The sequence below is a fragment of the Balaenoptera physalus genome (genome assembly GCF_965194825.1).
Source record: "Balaenoptera physalus genome assembly, chromosome: 13".
Classification (NCBI taxonomy): domain Eukaryota; kingdom Metazoa; phylum Chordata; class Mammalia; order Artiodactyla; family Balaenopteridae; genus Balaenoptera; species Balaenoptera physalus.
Genome location: NC_138892.1, coordinates 28,013,325 through 28,036,886, shown reverse-complemented (window position 1 = coordinate 28,036,886; position 23,562 = coordinate 28,013,325). Strand labels below are relative to the sequence as shown.

At 34.8% G+C, this 23,562-nt stretch overlaps 1 protein-coding gene and 1 long non-coding RNA gene across 4 annotated transcripts in view; both read right to left on the bottom strand.

Annotated features, from left to right (window-relative positions):
- EEA1 (early endosome antigen 1) overlaps positions 1 to 23,562 on the bottom strand; it is a 143,238-nt gene that overhangs the window by 27,898 nt on the left and 91,778 nt on the right. For all 3 annotated transcript variants that reach the window (XM_082418867.1, XM_082418865.1, XM_082418866.1), the window contains 8 exons: positions 17,711 to 17,914; positions 12,965 to 13,165; positions 11,716 to 11,829; positions 9,193 to 9,348; positions 6,756 to 6,895; positions 3,760 to 4,090; positions 2,553 to 2,654; positions 487 to 681 (listed from right to left, as the gene is read on the bottom strand). In XM_082418867.1, coding sequence (XP_082274993.1) covers positions 487 to 681; positions 2,553 to 2,654; positions 3,760 to 4,090; positions 6,756 to 6,895; positions 9,193 to 9,348; positions 11,716 to 11,829; positions 12,965 to 13,165; positions 17,711 to 17,914 — 1,443 coding nt within the window. The remainder of the gene's footprint in view (positions 1 to 486; positions 682 to 2,552; positions 2,655 to 3,759; positions 4,091 to 6,755; positions 6,896 to 9,192; positions 9,349 to 11,715; positions 11,830 to 12,964; positions 13,166 to 17,710; positions 17,915 to 23,562) is intronic.
- LOC309640442 lies at positions 14,212 to 17,699 on the bottom strand. The gene is made up of 2 exons (XR_014252223.1): positions 15,849 to 17,699; positions 14,212 to 15,534 (listed from the first exon to the last, which is right to left on the bottom strand). It is a non-coding gene; the product is annotated as an uncharacterized lncRNA (long non-coding RNA).

Below are 23,562 nucleotides of genomic sequence, written 5' to 3'. Positions count from 1 at the left end.
GTTTGGAAATGGAAACCATTATGATATAACTTAAAAAACCAAACAATTATAACTATATGAAACCTATACTACTGAATATTTAAATATATCTCAATTTTTGATTTTTGTTCTTGATTATATTCCCTTAATGATGATAATTTATTTTTAAATTCCTTTAAAATTTTCTAATACACTAGAAATGTATAAATTATTCTCTTAACATAGTTAGTTATATGTTATTTTACAAAAAGCTAGTTTTATGCCTATCAGACAAATGATTAGTGCTAGAATTTCAAATAAGAATTATCTAACAACATGGTTATAGTGAATGGAAATCCAGACATAGATATTTAATCATATAATTAAGTGCATTTATACATTTAACTTAGAAAAAAATTTGAGCATATGTAAAATTTTCTTTGTTGTAACTCATCAGTGTTACTATCATACTGTTATTTTAACTGCAAAGTTTTTCTTCCCATAAAAAGTAAACAAATATATCACTACCTTCTGTGAAACAGCAATTTTAACCTCTCCTTGGAGTGCTTCAATTTGCTTTTTCTTCTGTTCAGTCAATTGCTTTAGCTCATTTATGTTACTCTGAAGTTGTTGTTCTTCTTTTTCCTTTTGTGTTAAACTATTCTGGGCCTGTATGACTTGTCCCTGCATTGAACTGAGCTCCAGCTTCAGCTGATGAGAAGTCTAAAAGAAAATAAAACCTGTTTAGCATTCATTTATCCATGCAACACACATTTATTGAGTACTTATTCATGCCAAGCACTACTCTAAGTAGAAACTACTGAGTCTATCGGCCACAAATAATCAGTAGTAAACCCAAAAGAAAAATCCCTACCCTCATGGAGCTTTCATAACTGACAGTATTCACTACTGGATGACATGCTGGATTAATCTTCAATATTTGTTTAATCTTCCCTTCCTTTTTAACTTATAATTATACATTTGGATAGAGCTTGCAAATGAATTAGATTAGTATTCCCTTATATCATAGAAAAAGGGAAAATCAACATCGATCTTTAGATTGCTGAAATGTCTACTGTTTTGAATATTCTCAAAATGCTAACTGCATTCCCTGACGGTCCAGTGGTTAGGACTCGGTGCTTTCACTGCCAGGCCTGGGTTCGACCCCTGGTTGGGGAACTAAGATCCCTGCAAGCAGCACAGTGGGGCCAAAAACAATAAAATAAATATTTTTTTTTAAAAAATGATAAATGAGCCTGTTGGCCACAGTGAATCAGAAAGGATAGCTTCATATTAACTGTGATAAAACCAAAATAATTTTTGGCAAATACATTTAGTATCTGTCTGATAACACTAAACTAAACAATAGTTTCCTCATTTAGAGATTTGAGGCATATTTTGCTACCACCTTATTTTAACAATCTACTAGGACATATTTCTGTTCAAAATTAGATATCATATAGAAGTCACACTGAGGTTCCTCTGTGGCCAAGGTGAACTACACTAACTCTCACCCTTCCAGCCAAAGTCATGTTTTCATATTTTATGCATATTTCATTAAGAACCTAATTTGAGCATCTGACCATTCAAAGTTACTTTTGAAAAAGTTTCAGTGCTATATATGGATGCTTCAGCTTATCTTCAATACAAAGGGAAATATTTTTGTGCAAAACAGGAGTCAGGTAGTGTTAATAATGATGATTATGTTATGATAACCAATGATAAATAGCTAACATTTGACCATTTATTTTGTTACAGTTAGTATTCTGAGCACTTTGAAATATATTAAGCCATTTATTTCTCACAATAATCCTATGACACAGATTCTACTATTAGCCCCATCTTACTGCCAAGGAAACTGGAGCACAGAGAGAGCAAGTCATCTGCCTAAGACAAGGCAAAACAGCATAGCTAATAATTGGCAGTCAGGATATAAATTTGCACAATCTGGATTCACAGCTTGGGCATTAAACCTCCATAATTTTGCCACTTACATGGCTGGCATATAAAGCACAGGTGTCTTCTTTCAATCAACAACCAGAACACAATCACACTAAAGACTTGTCAGGACTATGTTTTGCTGCTTTATCAAATCCGATCTCTAGAAAACTACATGTCTGGACTCTAGCTGCTAGAGGTATGTCTTCAGAGAATAACAATATATATTATACCCATTTATTTACTCGTTTGCTTGTTTGTTTTGATGGAGAACAATAGAAGCATTAACCATAGAAAAATCTCTTAATTGTTATAGAACCATTATCAAATATGCCATTAATATAAATGTCCATGAAATAAAGAGCCCTTAAAATGTCATTTCTATGGAAAATCTATTGACTTTTTTTATCCATAGTAATGTACCTTAATCTAGATTATCTAATTACAACTCTATAGTTAGTTGACTCAATTTTCTACCTTTATTAATTATAATCCTTTATTTTGGGCCTTTTATTAAACTAGCTTAAATCTTTTTAGTAGTAGGTAGAACACAAATGAAAAAACCTTCTTTTGACTTAAGTATTGTGAAAATATTTTGAAAATATAAAGACCTTATTAGGCTTTACATATTTTTTGTTATAGAAAAAAAATCTTACCTCCTTCTCTTTTTCAAGTGACTTTTTCAGTTCATTCTGTTCCTTATGCGTGCTTTCTGTCTGTACTTGAAGTTGTTGCTTTAATTCTTTGCACGTTTTCTCCTAAAAAAATGGAAACTACATTATGCAGAAAATACCTGTAGTGAATTTAAGAATTTTGGTTTACAATCTCAGTAAGATCCACACAAGGAAATAAACCAGAATCACTGATGATTTAAGATGGGACAAAATCATCCATTTCAATAAAAAAAACAGGCAAATATTATAGCAGTAAATGGGGAGGGAGAGGAAAAGGCTAAGAGTTTCTATTATCAGCCCATAGTCACAATAAATACTTCAGATAATATTTAGACAAGATTTTAGAATACTTTGGAAAACACATTTTTATGTCACAGAATTAATTAATTAACATACTATTTTAAAAGTAGAATAATGGGCTTCAAAAAATGGAAGCAAATTTTTTTAAAGTATTGAAACAACAAATAAAAATAATCACATATAACTTAAGAGGGAAGATGTACAGATAGATGTTTCCTCCAAACAGAAAGGAACATAAAAGTAACATACGATAACCATGTTTTTTATGCTACTCAACACTTTCACTGACCTTCATATTGAGAACAAAAGAATTTTACTTTTGCTATTATTCTGTGTTATTCTGGGTTAAAATATTTCTGAGAATACATTCCTCTTTACGCATTTCCTGAGACTCAGATTTTTTTTCTCTATAGTTTAAATATTTTTTACAGTATCTCTAAGACATGGTATTATCTAGAGTTTTAGAAAATTGAATAAAGAAAGTTTATAGCACCACAGTTAAAAGTCATTAAGATCTTTCTGGTCTTCTTTCTTTTTTTTTTTTTTTTTTTTTTTTACAGTCAAGTGAAAAACATTTCAACTAATAGCTATATTCTCTGTGGAAGTGTCCCTGAGGACAAACATGCTGCAGTCCTTCCCAAATCTAGCACCAGACCCAGAATAGAGAAAGACTATATACTCAACTGAAAATTTTCTGGGCCATTGGAAAATTACACACACAAACACCAATATCTTTTTCTCAGGTTAAGTAATCCCAATTCCTTTCCTCTAAGAACACTTAAAATCACTTAAATGCAAGGTGAAAAGTCAACAGTGAATTAAGCAGAAAAGTCACTACATTTTAAATAAAAATCACTTCTACCTAAGAAAGTAAACATAAACAACTAACCAAATCTAATACAGCAGCTTTTCCTTTCTGATTTTCCTTTTCAAATTCACTTTTGGAGTTCTTCAAAGAATCAGAAACTTTTGATAATTTCTCTTTTGCTGCAGAAAGCTCTGCTACTAGAGTTTCTTTCTCCATCTTCACTTTTTGTAGTTCTGTTACTGCCGTGTGAATTTTGCCATTCAATTCCTTGTGCTGCATCTTTGCATCTTGACTTAAATTTTCAATTTCTTGTTTAAGGACTTTTTTTTCTTCTTCTTGCTTGGTAAGCATTTGCTTAATATTTTCAAGCGCTTCAGATTTCTTCTGTAGATCCAACTTTGTATTGGATACCCTAAATATTTAAGAAACAATTTCTTTAATAATGTATAATTTACCATTCAAATTAATAAATTATTGAGTTTTGAAACTTTCTTGTGTAGTTAAGAAGTAAAAATAATAATTTAATGTCGTAAAACCACACAACCGAAAAATGCCTTAGAACATCTGATCCAATCATTTAACAGATGAAGATGATTTTCCTCAAGTCAAATAAATTAGTGGTAAAGCCAAGACCATCTAAGCCCATGACTTAATCCAGTCTTGCTGACCACAATGTATCCCCAAATAAATCTGTGCATATAGCAAACCCTCTAGTCTATGACAGCCAGAAATGTTTTCCCATGTACCCTAAAGAACCTATTTATTATGTTAGCCCCCATGCACAGAGAACTCTGCCTCTTTCCTTGAAAAACTAAAACACATTATGTGTTTGCCAGGTCCTAAACTTCAAAACACATAAGGTAACCAGGAAAAATAAAGTTAAAAAATAGAAGAAATATTTCATTTCAAACATGGAGGAAAGACAAAAGATTTACTTTAATCCTAGAGCTTAGCAGATTATATAAAAGATTTGTTATCATTTGTCCTTTAATATAAGTTTTCTACACCAGAATGAATTAAAAAGTTACAAGAACCTGAAACTAGCACAATACTGTAAATCAACTATACTTCAATTTTTTAAAACAGGAAAAAAAAAAGTTATAAGAATGAGGAAATGAAAATATTGTTTTAAGAAAGTTAAACTAAAGACTTTGCTTTCATAAAATGAATAAAATTATGCATATTACATATCAAAAGAAAAGAACACATTAAAGATCAACCATTTTTTAAAGTGAAAATGAAACTAGGTGCAAAGTAATATTTCTAGAATGCATACTATTTCCAATGTACTTTACTATCAATGTATTTTATTATAAATTCAACAATATGTTAAAGAGAGGTTATTAAAAAATGTACCAGCCACATAATTGAAGTTGGGTATTAATACAATACCAGAACTGCATCTATAACTTGAAGTTTTCTAACTTTTAGTCCCAGAAACTTACTTTTACTTTTGAAAAAGTAGCTAGAACATATGAAGGTACATTCACAGGATCCTGTACCTCATGGGTTTTTAAAGGTCTAAATAGAAAAGTCATTGTACTAATATTACTTTACCATTTAATATAGTTAAAATCCCTGTCAAGCAACCCTAAAATTGGGACATGATATATTTACTATGCTACTTAACGTTCCCATAAGTAATTATTATAAAATCATAAGACTAGGTGAATCGAAGAAGGCAAACAGAAATAAAGGCTTTCATAGTGACTGTAAAACTTAGTTTATTTTTTAAAAAGTCACTTAAGGAAGTAATAAATAAATCCACAATCTGGGAAACCTTAACACCCCTTTCTCAGAAACTGACAGAAATGACCAGAGAAAAAAATTGGCAAGGATATAGAAGATTAGAACAACATTATCAACCACCTTAACCTAACTGATATTTATAGAACACTTTACCCAAAAACACATATATGTGCACATGGAAACTTAACCAAGATAAACCATACACTGTGCCCTAAATGAAAATTTGAAATGTCTGAATTTTACTGAGTATGTTCTCTGACCAAAATGGAATTAAATTAGAAACGAATAACAGTAAGATATCTAGAAGAGTCCTAAATATTTGAAAAGTAAACAATATACTCCTAAGTAACCCGTAAATCAAAGAAATCACAAACGATATTTGAAAATACATTAAACTGCAGAGTAATGAAAATACATTATAAGATGGAATTTGGAGGGAAAGAGTTGCATGCAGAGTGAAGGTGGCCCTTGAGAAAGGGGAGCCCTGTACCCTGTTATTTGGGCTGAGTCCTATGACAAGGGGTGAGGTTTAGTCAAACCTCAGATGTGTTTACCCAGCCCTTCTTTCTTAGGTAGTACTCTAGAAATGCAGGACCCCACATAAGAAATGTTTGCATAAAGTATAAAGGCAAAAATTTTAAAAACCTTAGTAGAAATGGAAAGAACCACTGGGCCCATAGGGGGCCTTGGGAAAGAGAACAAGAACCAACTCAAAGGTCATCTTCACAGACACATGACTGGGTTCCAGAGGTGACAAATCACTCAGTGGGTGATACAAAGGATCAGATGTACTCCCCAAATACCTAGGCACTGGAAACGACGATGTTAAGAGAAGAATGCCACTTGAGGCACAAAATACATCTGTATATCCTCAAGTTCACAATATCAGGACCCAATTTACTAGATGTGAGAACAAAAACGTTTTGTCATCACTCCCAAAAAAAGGATGAAACCATGAAGGTATAAAACAATTTAACTATCATCAACTTTGATGGGTTTTATTTCATTTCCCTGAAAGGTACTGAATACCTTTCCCAGGCTCTCAGCTTCCATCTTTACTACTGAGAGTCAAAAACCCTCACCATCCTGACACAGATCCAGTCTGCCAACTCAGTCAGAGTGGTGTATTTGGCCTTTAAAGACAAAGTCTACTGAAATGTGACTGGTCACAAGCCCTCCTATTTAACCATATTGTGATGGCTTTATTTTTCATTCACATTAGTATCAGTACTTTACAGAATCAAATAAATCTTTAAGCACTGTGATAGCAAAATTGAAATCTTATGAAACTTAGTTTATAATCCTCTCCCTTAAGTAGTTTAGCTTACGTTTCTTTCTCCTTTTCAAGTTGTTTACTCAATTCTGTGGCTCTAAGCTCTAAATCTGTGTTCAGCTGTCTTTGCTCTTGTAGATCCTGCAAAGCTTGCTCCTTGCTTGCTTTAACTTCAAGAGTATCAGCTTCTAGTTTCTATGGCAGAAATATAATATAAAACCATTTTAACGTCAATGATTATCTATTAAACATTATAACATTTATTTACACTCAAATTGGTGTTGACATAACACACAAAAATAACCAAAAATATTTATGTTATAATAAAAAACACATTCTCAAGCCATCACTGAATAAAGAAGCCATTTATCTTGGAATCTTTCAGAAGACCTAGCAGCTGGCTTTATATATGAGAGGCAGTCACTAAGTTTTTACTTTTTAAAATGAACTCTGAATAAGAGAATAAATTTAATTATATTTATTACTTGAGTAAAAGTTATTAACTCAAGTATGAAAAAACTAAGTAACAGGTTCACACATGGGCCCACTTAATATATATAATCCTGGGACTTCCCTGGTAGAGCAGCGGTTAAGAATCCACCTGCCAATGCAGGGGACAAGGGTTCAAGCCTTGGTCTGGGAAGATCCCACATGCCACGGAGCAACTAAGCCCATGCGCTACAACTACTAAGCCTGTGCTCTAGAGCCCACGAGCCACAACTACTGACCCCGCATACCTAGAGCCCGTGCTCTGCAATAAGAGAAGCCACCACAATGAAAAGCACACGCACAGCAATGAAGAGTAGCCCCCGCTCGCCACAACTAAAGAAAGCCCACACACAGCAACGAAGACCCAATGCAGCCAAAAATCAGTAAATTTATTTTAAAATAAATAGATAAATAAAATATATAATCCTTTATATTCAGTTAACAACACTGATGTTATATAATTATAAATATTCAAAACTAAAATGGAGTTGTCACGTCATCCTTCTCATTAACACCTATTGACCCTAAATATAAAGCCAATTAAACTTCTGATTTTGCTTCTTTAATCTCTTGGTCTAGAGATTATTATTCTTCACACTGTGGTTTCTATCTCATACATATACATATAACTGTATGTATTTTTACAAATTTACAAAATCAAATTGTTAAATATATAGTTTGAACGTCTATAAGCAATGCTTTTCTTGTATAGTTGTAAAAATTTTGCATACTATTTTATAAGCCAATTTAGGTACCTGTGGCTCTTACTCAACACTTACACTGGATATTCGATGTAACTATGTTAATTCTATTAACTACATATATACACAAACACACACATATATATATAAAACAGGTGGAATACTTCCTAAAATAATAATTAAAAAATGTTAAATATCCGATATTGTCATAGATCACAATAGACACTAGTGGTTCTAAATATCTTTTCTTTGGGGGGGGGGGCGGGGGGGGCACACCACGAGGCATGTGGGATCTTAGTTCCTTGACCAGGGATCAAACCCGTACCCGCCCCGCAGTGGAAGCGTGGAGTCTTAACCACTGGACCACCAGAGAAGTCCCTAAATAACTATTTTTAAAAGATACTCAAATAGAATTCTCATTAGATGCCTTTCATCTAAAAAAAGAGACCAAAAAAAAGTTTTTCTGTTCTTTTCAACCATTACATCATGTAATTGATCATACCATTATCACTGACCATAAAGAAAAGGGAACCCATAAATAGAATTGTAAATGTAATTTTCTTCTTCCATGTTATGTTGGTATAGATGCACATATAGAAATATACATAGCCCATGATTCTATAATTGTACAGAAGTGCTTCATCTGACTGTGAAGGTATAAGTTACATACATAGTAACTTGAGAAATTTTTCTTTAACTTATAGAAGTTCTAATTTAAAGGACAAAGGACTCAGGTCAAATCCTTCTCTAATATGTGTAGTCATTTAATCTCTTTAGTATAAATCAATACTCTCACTTGAAGTTGTGTTAAAGAAAGAAGCAATTTACCATAGTGTAAATTATAATAGTTTTAATAATATTAAATTAGAAACAAAATCCAAAGGGTATAAATGTAAAATGTAAAAAAAGGAAGAAATATACCATACTGGAATATTACATTGGAATAAGGAGGGAAGGAGACAGGAATGATAGGGCAGAAGAGACTTCACAACAATAAAAAACTAAGTTCCTTGTAATTATAGAGTAGATCCTTGGTTGGTTGTCTCTTTAAAACACTTACACATTACAATGCAACCAGTATATATGTAAACTGCTATTTGTAAAAGCCATCTATTAGTGAAGAAATTAAAAGTAAAGGTGGAATTCAAAATTAAGACATGAAAAAACTACAAGTAATTTTTTAAATTGGTATATCACAACTTCACATTTGTTTGCAAATTTAAAATCTTTGATTCCTTCTAGGTCATCAATTCCCATTGCTACAGCAGTAGAAAATATGGCTACAGTTTCCTTTATACAAACCTTAATTTGACCTTCTAATTCTTCAGTTTTCTGTTCTAAAGAGAGGTATTTCTCTTTATATTCTTTAAGATGACTTTCCAGCTGACTGCAATGTTCTTGCTTATCCTGCAACTTTGTAGTGACCTGATCCAACTGAGTAGTGATCTTATTTAACTCCTATAAAAAGTACAATTAAAGATAACTTTGGTAAGGTTTACTTTGCTGTAATGCCCAAATGTTTGGTCAAAGTAAAGCAGAAAACTCTAACTTTATTTAAGAAACTATTTTGAGTAAGACCATAGATAAGTCTAATAATATATCAGAGGTTATATTTACCCACCAATGGAAAGGACCTGAACTGAAGTTGTACATAGTCTGAGATACTACGTTTACATACATAAGAGCTCAATAACTTTTTCTAGGAAGAGTTATTTTAGGAGCCAAAAGATACAACAGAATATTAAACAGGCTAATAGTAAAATAAACTTTTATACTATAAATGTTTTCAGTGTTCAAAGCACCATTTTTTAATATAATTTTTTTAATTACAGGGATTACATTATGATACTTGAACAATTCATTTGGAATATCTAGTTGCACAGAAAAAAACAAAATAAAAATTACTAGTAAATCCACTACACACAGATAATTACTATTAATGTTTTGATAACTCTCCTTCTAGTCTTTTCTGTATGTTAGTTTCTACTTTTTGATTTGTACTTTTAAAATAAAGGAGGTTGCTTTACATACTGTTTTACTGTAACCTCCTCTGTTTTTACATAACAATGCATCATGAAACTGTGACATTATTTTCTAAAATATCATTATACATGACTGTGTAAATTTCTATTTTATCGATACAGACCATTTTTTAGCCAAATGTCCTATTTTATATTCTTAAATTGCTACAAACCTTTCTGCAGATATGCAAACTGCATACTTAAAACTGCGATTATTTCCTTAGGGTAAAGGACTAAAAGTGAGCTAATGAATATGAAAAATCCTAAAGGTCTTAAAATAAATATATTGCCAACCAGCTTCCCCTACCACCATCAAAAGGTTGAACTAATGTATACTATTGCAAGCAATGTATGGAAGTGGCCTGTTCTTCTACACCATGTCCAATCCTTCCAGTGTTAAACACATACACACAAACATTTTACCTTAATAAGGGCATATTCCATTACTGTCTTAATTTGCAATTGGTTCTTAATGAACTTGAGGATTTGCTAATATAGTTTTGATCATTTACTTTTTTTTGTAGTCACTTATTTCTTATGTATAAGTGTTTTAAAGATCAAAAATATTAACCCTTCATCAGACATACTTCAGAAAATGTTTTATTCTTTTGCTACTTGCTTTAGAATTTTGTAATATTTTTGGCAGGTAAATTTTAAACTTTTATGTGATTATTCTTATAAATACTTTTTCCACTATAGTTCCTGGCACTGACCTAATACTTAGAAAATACTTTACAGATGTATTTAGCAATAATGTAAATAACAATGTAAAGTAAAAAGCAAGTTGTAGAACAACATATATAATGATAGTATATGTATAAAACAAAAAGATCTGTGTGTGTGTATATACACACACACATATATTTTTGTTCAATGTTTATATAAGTCTGGAAGGATACATACAAATATAAAAGCAAAATTTCCATATAAGGAGAAAAAATGGATTGGGGTTAAGGGTAAATATAGAAAATGATTTTGTTTTGTTAACTTGATACACGACTATAAAAAAATGTTTGGACCAACAACCAGTATTACTTCTCAAACAAAAAGTAAACTTTAAAAATTCCTACCTGGTCAAAGGTAAGAAAAATCTACCAGCATTTTGACCTTGGCCCTAAAGGAGGAAGCTTTTATTCTACCAGAAGTGTTGAGAAGAGTAACTTGTGTATTTTTTCCAGCCCTACTTACTCCTACCCCCAAGAAAAGAGAGTAACTCTTACTATTGAGATAGAATACATGGTGCTCTTTTCCTGCTTCCAAGTGGGAAGTATATCTGGGTCACGGCCTGATTACCTACTTAAAACAGTTGTGGAAATCTGCCTCTTTCCCAGTCATTGGCACTTGATGGGATGAAGCAACAATTCAACAATTAGGAGTAATTATTTCAGCTCCACACCAAGGTCTATATTATGGGAGAAATACAATATTAAGAAGCTCAACCATAGCTGCACAAGTTGAGCTTTATCAAAAACAAAGATGATTTTTTTTTTTTTTTTTTGCCACGCCTCTTGTCTTGTGGAATTCTTAGTTCCCCAACCAGGGATTAAACCCGGGCCACCATGGTAAAAGCACCAAGTCCTAACCACTGGACTGCCAGGGAATTCCCAAAGATGATACTTTTATCTCCATCTGTCTGACTCTTGCATCTACCACTCAACTGGTTCTGAACTCAGGGAGAAATTAAGGAGAATAAGCAAGTCAATCACAATATTATATAAAACTGAGTATCATTTTTACATGTTTCCAGTTAATTTATCTACCAAAACATTAGGTTATGGTAAGAAATTGCATCAGGTTCTCCTACCTGCTGTTTATCTTGTAATGCGTTTTGGGCTGTGTCCAAATGATTTTGAAGATCTGCTCTTTGAGCAGTTTTTGCTGCTTCTGCTGACAGCAATAATTCAGTTTTGGCTTTAATCTGTAACAAAATTTACAAGTCATTTAATTTGTATTTAGTTCTTGATTTCCCCTTGCTTCAGTCTACATTACTTTTGTCACTAAATAATTTTAAAAAATTAAATCTTTTGGCAGAAAACATAAAGATTTAGACATTAAAAAATAAGTATGTGATAATCCCCCAAACAGGAATGAGTAGGAGAGAATACTCCTAATAATGCTTAAATAAATGATAAAAAGATGTCCCTATATAACAGCAAAACACTTATCCCTCTCTAAAACTGGACATCCACATATTGAATTATCTGTAACTCATCTAATAAATATATTTTTAAAAGAAAGAAATGTGTATCCTCTTTTTCCAAATTCTAATAGTATACTTGTTATTTTATTATATTATTTCTGATTTTCAATGGAATTATTCTCCTCAAATAAAGAAAATTAAGGCTTAGAAATGTTTCTATAACTTTCTCTACTATAGTATAGAATAAAAAATGAATGATGAGAATGAAGAAAGAAATATGTCCTAATTCCCACACCATGATTGACTCACTGAGCAAGGCTTCCATATTGGCCTCTGAAAGAAAACACATTAAAATACATAATGGTACCATACAAAGTTGGGCTTTTTTTTTTTTTTGGCCGTGCTCTAGGCTTGCAGGATCTCAGTTCCCCAGCCAGGGGCTGAACCTGGGCCCTCAGCAGTGAAAGCGCCAAGTCCTGACCACTGGACCACCAGGGAATTCCCTAAAGTTTTTTTTTTTTAACCAAACATTTAAAAAAATCAAATTCAAAATAATTCAAATATATGTAACAGAAATCTAATGGTATAATAATATCAAACAACTTTGAACTTAGGAAACAATAATAAGGGCTTCATGAAAAAAAAAAGTGAAAAGATCTGGTAGTTTCAGGAAGAGTAATTTGCTGGGAGAGAGAGAGAGAGAGACGGAGGGAAAGAGAGAAAGGCAAACAGGAAAGCTCAACAAACTGTCTAAATACAACCTTTATTTAATTCCTATTCCTAATTTTTTTTTTCCATTAATAAGTAAGGCAGGGGGTGGGGAGGGAGAGAGAAACAATTTAAAATATGTGATGGCCTAAAATTGGTGTTTTATTCATGCAAACTCATATTAAGTTACATAATTCGATATTACCTGTATATCAAGCTGGGAGACCTTCTCCTTGCTTTCATTTAACTGACTACTTAATTCATTAATGCTGGATTCTAGGGAAAGGACGCGGTCTTGTGCAGCTCTGAGATGTGCCTTCTGCTCTTGCACCTGGTCATGCAAATTCTCCTGGGCTTGTTTATGACTTTCTGACTGATTCTTCAGCTTCTCTGTTAGTTGAGTTACCTACCATACAAGCAAGACTCTAATTATGAAGGTCACAAATGATGTAACTAGAAACCCAAATTTAAGCACCATGAGAATGTTAAAGTGCTCTACGATAGATTATCTTAACTTTTTTTCGAGAAACATTATTCACATCTTTCCAAAAATAAGTAAACATAATCTCTCAAAATCATAAGAATAACATCAAATTCAGAGATTCCTATTATTTTTAAAACCAACTCTACTGAACTATAATTTAGATGTAATAAAATTCACCCAATTCAATTGTACAGTTTGAGGAGAGCTGATAAATACATACATTCATTTAACCATCACCACAATCAAGCAAGAGAACATTCCGATTACCCCCAAAAGTTTCCTCATGCTCCTGTGCACTCAGTACCCTCCGCTCATCTCTGGCCCCAGACAATCACTGATCTGATTGAGTAATAAGAGTTCCTTATATATCCTGGATGTTTCTGAATTGTCAGATATAGGTACTACACATATTTTCTCCCAGTCTGTCTTGGCTTTTCTTTTTGTAATGGTATCTTTTGAAGAGCATTCATTTTTCATTTAGGTGAAATCCAATTCATCTGATGTTTCTTTGGGGTACTCTGGTTAGAATTCATTGAGTTTCTTAGATCTGTGGTTTCATATTTTTAATCAAATTTATAATTTTTTCAGTCATTATTTCTATAAATATTTTCCTCCTCCCCACTCTTCTTTGACACTCATTATATGTATGCTAGATTACATGATACTATCCCACAGGTCATTAAGGCACTATTCATTTTTTTTCCAGCCTTTTTTCTCTCTGTGCTTCATTGTGGACAGTTTCAATTACCTTGTCTTAATGGTCACTGACACTGTTTTCCATTTGCTTAATCTATTATATTCATCCAGTGAAATTTTCATTTCAGATTTTTTTTAATCTCTAGAAGTTCTAATTTTCATTCTTTCCACTTCTATTTCCATTATTATAGTGTTTTCTTTATATCCATAAGTATATTTTATTTTTTTAAGTGTAAAGGGTTTTTTTTAAATTATGTGTAACATAGGCAAAATTATTTTATTTATTTATTTATTTTATTTATTTATTTTTGGCTGCGTTGGGTCTTCGTTGCTGCCCACGGGCTTTCTCTAGTTGCGGCGAGCGGCGGCTACTCTTCGTTGCAGTGCGCGGGCTTCTCTGATTGTGGTGGCTTCTCTTGTTGTGGAGCACGGGCTCTCGGCGCGCTGGCTTCAGTAGTTGTGGCACAAGTGCTCAGTAGTTGTGGCTCACGGGCTCTAGAGTGCAGGCTCAGCAGTTGTGGCACATGGGCTTAGTTGCTCTGGGGCATGTGGGATCTTCCCAGACCGGGGCTCGAACCCATGTTGCCTGCATTGGCAGGCAGACTCTTAACCACTGTGCCACCAGGGAAGTCCTGGCAAAATTATTTAAGTCAATAAATTTTTAAGGAATTTCACAAGTTCTGATTCTTTCCACTGCCAATCACCTTAGTTCCTCCAAACTCAAAATCTTCAAGATAAAATAGCCCTTTCAGAAAGTTGTCATGTGAGTCAGCCCACAATTCTTTTAGTTGGGCTTCTTCGATCTCCAGTGGAATACGAACACACTTCAAAATTCCCCACCTGTAATCTTTGGGATCCAATTTCCTCAAGCAATTTACTTTAGGACCACGTTTAGGGTCAGGAGACGGATCTGCCTGGTTTTGAATTTGACACCCTCTAAAAATGTATTAGGCTCAAATCATATTCACTCCTAAGCCATCACACCCTAGAACAATACAGATCGTTGGGATATGCCAATACCTTTTTAATATGATTTTTTTAATTAATTAATTTATTTATTATTTATTTTTGGTTCCATTGGGTCTTTGTTGTGGTGCATGGGCTTCTCATTGCGGTGGCTTCTCTTGTTGTGGAGCATGGGCTATAGGTGTGCAGGCTTCAGTAGTTGTGGCATGCGGCTCAGCAGTTGTGGCTCACAGACTCTAGAGTGCAGGCTCAGTAGTTGTGGCGCACAGGCTTAGCTGCTCGATGGCATGGGGGATCTTCCCGGACCAGGGCTCGAACCCGTATCCCCTGCATTAGCGGGTGGGTTCTTAACCACTGCGCCACCAGGGAAGCCCACCAATACCTTTTTAAAATCCAGACACTGTGTTCAAGATAAAAGCCTAAAAAAAGAAGCCATCTTTGTTTCATGTCAACATTAAAATTAGAGTACTAAATCAATGCAGCTGATAATTTAAAAGCTTAAGATATGAGGGAAATTATCAGCTCTATAATCCTGGAAGCAATCTTTATGTTTATCAATACACCCCCATCATTTGATTCTCTTTCAGGTATCATGTTCCTTCTTATCTGTATCAAAACTCATACTGGGGCTTCCCCTGGTGGCGCAGTAGTTGAGAATCTGCCTGCCAATGCAGGAGACACGGGTTCGAGCCCTGGTCTGGGGGAATTCCACGTGCCGCGGAGCAGCTGGGCCCGTGAGCCACAACTACTGAGCCTGCACGTCTGGAGCCTGCACCCGACAACAAGAGAGGCTGCGACAGTGAAAGGCCCGCGTGCCGCGATGAAGAGTGGCCCCTGCTTGCCGCAACTAGAGAAAGCCCTCGCACAGAAACGAAGACCCAACACAGCCAAAAATTAATTAATTAATTAATTTTTTTAAAAAACCGAAAAACTCATACTGAACACTGAGTTCTGGGTTGCAAAAGAGGATTTATTTTTGCACCTGTCTATAAGTCTTTGTCCACAAATTAAACAAAAACAAACACAAGTGCTATATAAGTATATTTTTAAAGCTGTGTTAAAGTACTTGTCTGATGACTCTATCCTCTCTCATTTCAGGTTCTATCTCCATTGAATCATTTTTCTCCTGCTTACAGCTCACATGTTTTCTGCTTCTTTGTGTGTCTACTAATTTTTTTTAATATTTGTTGTGACAAGTCTGGATTTTGCTGTCTTCTTTCAAAGAATGTTGAATTTTACTCCAGCTGACAGTTAATATACTTGTGGTTCAGCTGGACCCTTTCCAGGCTTCTTCCTATGCTTCTTAGGTCAGGTGTAGGCTAGCTTTCAGCCTAGGGATAGTTTAGCTTTACTCCGAAGGGGTGACATTTCTGGGGTTTCTACTGAATGCCCCCAAGTGTTCAACCATGTCTTTCTGCTCTGACTGGCTAGAACTTGAATGTTTCCCAGCTCTGTGAGTTCTAATCATTTTTCAGCTGCAGCTCCTAATAATTGTTCACTGCCTGGCCTCATGGAATCTCTCCTTATGAGTGTAAAGATTAGCATTCATTGAAAGGTTCAAGTGTATCCCTAAGCAGATTTCTGGAGCTTTTTCTCTACATTGTTCCCTCCTCTCTGACATTCTGCTCTGCAAATTTGAGTTCAACCTCCCTGAACTTCAAACCTCTCATGTCTTAGTTCGTGAGACCACTGTGCTTTCCTTGGATTCCCCCGACCTGCACCAGTCTGAAAAATGTCTCTGGGTCAAAAGTTGGAATGGTCAAAAGGCTTACTTCACTTGCTTCTCTTCTCTCAGGGATGAAAACCTGCTTGTTGTACAATGTCTGAAAACAGTGGTTTTACACAGTTTTTCTACTTTTCTAGTTGTTTACGGTGGGAGGACTTAATAGGTATCAGTTACTCCAACACTGCCAGAAGCAGAAGTACATAAATTTACTTTTATTTATTCTTTTTTCAAAATTGTATATGCGTTTCAGATCATATTTGTATAATAAGCAATGTCAAGTTGTATGCAACTTTTAACTATAAAAACTAGTCTAAATAATTCTTCATAAAAACTGGTAACCTAGGCTAACTTTGAAATTTGGGGGAAAAATTTGTGTTATATTCTAACACCCAAATTAGAAAAGTGATATGACTTACTTATACTTTAATACTTTCTCGTTTAGATAATTAGAATTCTCTTATTGGACAATTCTTCCCAAAAGTGACTATACATTCTTTACAGTTTGAAAATGTATTAAACTAAATTTTATAAGTTTCACTTAAACTAACACACAGATGTTAGAACGATAAGGCAACTTACCAAAATTATTATTAGCTATGTATTCCAAACACATATACAATATCAAAATACAGGTAACCACTAAGCCTGGTTATTAACCAATACATAGTAACAACTAACACTTGATTAGTGGTTTTAGTTTATAAATATATTTTGTTATTTACTTTTTTCAAAACATCACAAAATGTCATGAGGCAAGTATATATTATTAATTACTTTTCAATATGAGCTAACTATACTTTTCAAATGAGCTAACAAGGTAAAATGATTTGCTCATGGTCATCACAGGTAATAAGTTACATCCTGGGACATGAACTGAGAGTTCCTTCATCAAATCATGTTAACTTATTTTCACTACAATAGCAACCCACCTCTAAGGTAAATGAGATGGTATTTGTCAGAAATACATAATAATTTTTAAAGTACTAAAAATAACAGAAGAATCATTTAGATAAAGCACTTAGTAAGATTTAGAGAGATAAAAGTAAATTTTAGAAATAGAATACACTTGACAAGCTTACGTGTTCTTGTAATGTATGGTTTTTTTCTTGTAACTGGTTAAGAACAGCAGTCTCTCCCTCACCAGCCTGAATTTTTGCATAAAGGTCTTCTCTTTCCTTTTCTAGTAAAGAAATATTTTCTTTACTCTTCTGTAATAAGGCTTCAAGGTTCTGGATCTTTTGGTCCTTATCACCAATTTGACGTAGTACTTGTTCCAAATCATTCTGTAAAGAATTGAAAACTACTATCTTAATGATAGAGAACTTAAAAAGTTATTCCTCAAACAAAATGATAATAAATAAATTTTAAGCCTCAAACTCTTAGTCTTACACATTTTTTACTAATCATTACATCTTAACATGGCAAATTTAATTAAATAATTAGAACTATATACTTCACAATATAAACCTATATTATTGATAATAAACTAGAATTTAACCAAAATACCCCTTCAATTAACCACATTCTTACTCTCACACTCTGAGCTCACCACCTACGACAACTCTTGTTTACTCCATTTCAGACACGTGGGACTCCTCATTATTCCTAATCACACCAGGCACATGCCCACCTCAGAGCCTTCGCACCAATTGTCTCTTCTGCCTGGCACACTTCCTCACAAAGTCACATGGCTCATTCCCTCTCCTTCCAATGTTTGCTCAAATGCCACCTTCTCAATCATGCCTACCCTGATCATTACATTTAAAATTGCAGCCTTTCCAAATACTCCCTCTCCTGAATATTTTTTCTTTCCATAGCACTTATCTTCTAACACTAAATAATTTACTTATCTTTCATGTTTATGTGCCTCCCTCTGCCCCCTCACAAGAATGTAGGCTCCAAGAAGGTGAAGATTTTTATCTGTTTTATTCATCGAGGTATCCAAGACCTGTATGTTCTAAGATATTTACTGAATGAACAGAAAAGTAAGTGATTGTACTCTAACGCACATACACTCATGAAAGATCATTTCAATACCCCAATAGGACTTTTCTGTCACTACATCAAGGGATCCCTCTTCTTTACTTCACCAAGGACCGTCATGTTACACAGAGCACATGCAAGAGCCCACATCCAGAGCAACATTCATTAATGTTGAGAGCTATCTGACCCACAGCCTTTGCCTCTGCCTCAATCATTCTAAGAGAGCCAGAGAGCCTCTACCCAGAACAAGGCCCTAACAAGCCCTTATGCAAACTTTATAGCAGCCCACACCACCTTCCTGAGACAGAGCCAGCAACCCCCTGGTACCCTCAACGAAGTGTGCCAATATTAAAATATGTGAGATCAGTCACTTCCAAACATGCTTCTCATCCCTCTAAGTTTCAATCACAAAACGATGAAAAGCAACCTAATCTCTCTGCTCTCATCCTCTGTTCCTGCCACTAAGAACCCGCTCTGCACATTCTACCAATCTTCTGGAAACACAGTTTCAGGGCTAAGCTTTTTCTAGAACTATCACTCTATTTCCAAGTCTAACTGAAGTTTGGTGCTCCCTGTACAGATGCTGATTCCCCATCAGCCCTCTCTGATATGTAAGGACTGTTCTGTTGGGCAAGCAGGAGAGGTTGACTTTTTCTAGATTTCTTCACTGCCATTACTCTCTCCCTCAAGTAAAAGGTTTATGCTGCTTTGGGAATTATGTATTCATTTATTCTACCCTCTATGCTGTGTTGCTATCATCTATAAATCCCTACCTCATTCACTGAAGACTTGAGACCTGATTTAGTCTTTCTCTCAATCCCAATTTCTGCCAATTTCCTGGGAAATACAAAATACATAGAGAATTAAGAGTACAGCCTCAACATTCATATCATCTTAATTCCTGGACCTTTATTCATTCTATTCAATCACTCACATGCAGGATCTTGTGATCACCTGAAATTGTTCTAGATTAAAAAAATGTCAATTATCTTACTCTGTGACCACAACTTCCTGACCGTCTTCCAATTTCATGACCTCATTTCTGCTCTTCAATGTTAAAGAGACATTAACCTCAATTTTATTCTAGCTTATTTAGCATACACCTAGCTTTTCTTCCTGAACCTCATATATGGATATGAACTAACCTTAACTATTCTTTCATCTACATTCTCCATTTCCTTTTACCCCCCAAATTTCCAATACAGCCACTCCAAAAAAAACCCAATCCTAGATCAATGGTGCAATCTGCTTTCTCCACACCTACATTTCTGAGCACTATTAGAGCAAAATCACAAACCTCCATAGATTGGTGCCACCACAAATTTCTAGACTCCAACCTCTATTATATACTCAGAATCATCTTTTCACTCCTGTCACTTGAGTGGGGTTCTCATCCTCAAATATTCCCCTAAATAACCATTTAAAAGCTTAATCTTAATCTCCAAATTCTTAATCTCTGTCCACTGGACATTCAGCTATTACTATTCAAACTTAACCTGGGGGGTGGGTGGTGCTAATATTATCTTCAGGAATGACCTACCATGATTTTTCTTCCTCTTACCTATAAAATTATATATAGACATATATAATTCAAAAATATTTACACACTACTATATGTAAAATAGATAACCAACAAGGACCTACTATATAGCACAGGGAACTGTACTCAATATTTTGTAACTGTAAAAGAAAAGAATCTGAAAAAGAATATATATATATATAAATATATATATATATACACACACACACATATGCATATGTATGTATGTATTATGTATCACTGAATCATTTTGCTGTATACCTGAAACTAACATAATATTGTAAATCAACTATACTTCAATAAAAATAAATAATAAAGTAAAATATATTTAAATACACACACACACACACACACACACACACACACACATCCTTTCTTCAAAGGATATCCTTCACAGGATAAGTCTGAATTTACCACCACCCACTGTATCAGTGACATCATAGCTTATGAATACCTTATTCCTTCAGTCACCTCCCCTTCTCCAATATCCTCAATTATTCCCTCTCTACTAGTCCCTTTGTCCTACATAATAAACATATTCAGGTATCTCTGGTTCTCAAAACCACTTCCTAGACCAAGTCCCACTCCAGTTTCTGCCCAGTCTTTATGCAATTCACATTTTAATTTCAAAAGTAATGCATATTTACTTTCCCAACTCCCTCATCTCTCATTCACTCATCAATCAAAAATCAGACATTCATGTCTATCACTTTATTGAAATTATGTTTCACAAAGTCACTAATTCTTAACTACTTAACCTAATGAATATTTTTCATTTATCATACTGGGCGTCCTCACCACACACCCACATTTGAAGTTGCTGCTTACTCCCAACTTTTGACTCTCCCTAGTCCTTTGGCTTTCACTCTGCAAGGTCTCCTTAATTGCTCTGATCATTCTTTCTTTGAGCTGTTCTTCCTCTACTCATTCATCCCTTAAATGTTAGTGTTTCCCAGAAGTCTTGTGTTACCAGTTGTCTATTTTTCTCATTACACTCTCTCCCTGGTTGATCACATTTATTCTAATAATTCCATTTACCCCATAAATACTGTTTCTCACGGCTAATATATAGCATGGTCCTCTCCTTCAGGCTTTAAATTAATACATCCCATAGGTGCCTCAGGCCTTGTCCAAAACTGAACTCACCGCACTGGCCGTCTTTCTCAAGTTCATTAACACAGCTGATGATACCTCCCTTTACCATGTACCCAATGTTATCAGTCTGCAAGCCATTCCCTTTCTCTGTCATTCCCTACAACTATTAATTTACTTCCAAAGTAGTATTCATATTTCTCCAAAGTAGTATTTTACCTCCAAAGTAGTATTTATTTTACCTCCAAAGTAGTATTCATATTTGTCCCTATGATATTTTTTAGCAATTGCTTAAACTAAGACCATCATTATTAGGCTTCCCTGGTGGCGCAGTGGTTAATAATCCTCCTGCCAATGCAGCGGACACGGGTTTGAGCCCTGGTCCGGGAAGATCCCACACACCGCGGAGCAACCAAGCCTGCCCGCCACAACTACTGAGCCTGCGCTCTAGAACCCGCAAGCCACAACTCCTGAGCCCACGTGCCGCATCTACTGAAGCCGGGGCACTCTAGAGCCCGTGCTCCACAACAAGAGAAGCCACTGCAATGAGAAGCCCGTGCACCGCAAAGAGTAGCCCCCGCTCGCCACAACTGGAGAAAGCCTGCGTGCAGCAACGAAGACCCAACACAGCCAAAAATAATAAATAAATAAAAATAAATTGATAAAAAAAAGACCATCATTATTTTTCACCTAAACTACTGCATATATTAGGCTTTTAACTGATCTCCTGTTTCAGAATATTCTCTCCAAAATTCATGTTTTACAAAACCATGAGAATAATCTATTTAAAAATCAAATCTGGCAATGGCACTTCTATCTTAAGACCTTCAATACCTTTCTATCTTCAAGCATAGATAGAAAGGCCTTCCATAAACTTACCCATGTCTAATGCTCTAGGCTCTTCTCCAACTCATCTCTAAATTACACCTTAAGCTCCAGCAAAACCTAACAGTTTAGTTCATACCAGCTTCACTATTCTTTTCCTTGTAACTTCTACTTGGAGTATACTACTCACTATCACCATCTTTGCAACCCAGAAACATCTACACAAACTTTGCAACAGATTGCCCCTTCTAAGGAAATTTTCTGTAACTGCTCTTTTCCAAATTATATCCGAGCTACATAACTGTCTTCTCTATGCTATCATAATAATTTTATACACATATATATACCTAGAACTATACTCATCACATCTCTTTAATTAGTTTTTAGGACTTTTCATAATGAGAGACTTTGCCTGGCCTCTTTGCCATCCTTTTCTTATTCCTCCCCAGAGATTGAGAATTTAACTAACTGGAAAGCTTGGAATAAGGAATCAAGAATGTTTAACTCAGCCCCTTGCTCTCCCCTCAGTCTAAGAGACAACCTGCCTATAAGAAGGTAAAAGGCTGTCATTTCCAGCTTTGTCTGTGACTGGATGAATAAATTTAATTCTGCGGTACATTATAAGAAAGTCCACTTGCCTGCAATCTATGCCAAATTCTCTACCTCATCTTTACTACTCTATTTTTTTGCTACTCTTTATAATAAAACTCCTAGAGTTATCTATATTCATTGCATCAAACTTCTCTCTTCCCATTTTCTTTTGAACCCTCTCCATCAGGCTTTTGCCCCTCCTTCTCTTTACAAATTGCTCTTACCAATGTCATCAGTGACCTCATGTTGCCAAATCCAATAGGATTTCCAGTCTTCATCTTGTTTGACCTCCATCCTTCCAACTACCCGAGCCAAAATCCTTGGAATCATCCTTGACTTCTCTGCCAATGCCCCATATCAATCTATCGGTAAATCTGTCAGCTTTACCTTTAAAGTATATCTAGAATCTGACCATTTTTCACTACCTGCACTGTTTCCACTCTGATCCAAGCTGTATCATTCTTGTCTCAATTATTATAGTAGTCTCTTAGCTAATTTCTTTGTTTCTACTTATGTGCCCCTACGGCCTACTCTCAATACAGTAGCCAGAGTAATCCTACGAAATTATAAGTCCGATCATGCTACTCCATTGCTCAGAATCCTCCAATGATTTCTCATCTCACAGTAAAATCCTTAAAATTACCTATAAAGCTCGACATGTTCTGATCCTCTGTGATCTCTATGGCTGTGATTCCTATGGCTTTTAACTCTCTTATCACTCACACCACTCCACACACTGGCTTCTTGATGTTCTTGTACACCTTCCCTTCCTTTAGATCTTCTCAAAGATGCCTTCCCTGGCAACCATATCTAACATTGCAGTCCCACCTCCAGATCCCCAGATACTTCCTACTCCCCGTCCCTTTTTTCATCTCCATAGCACTTCCACCATCTAACACA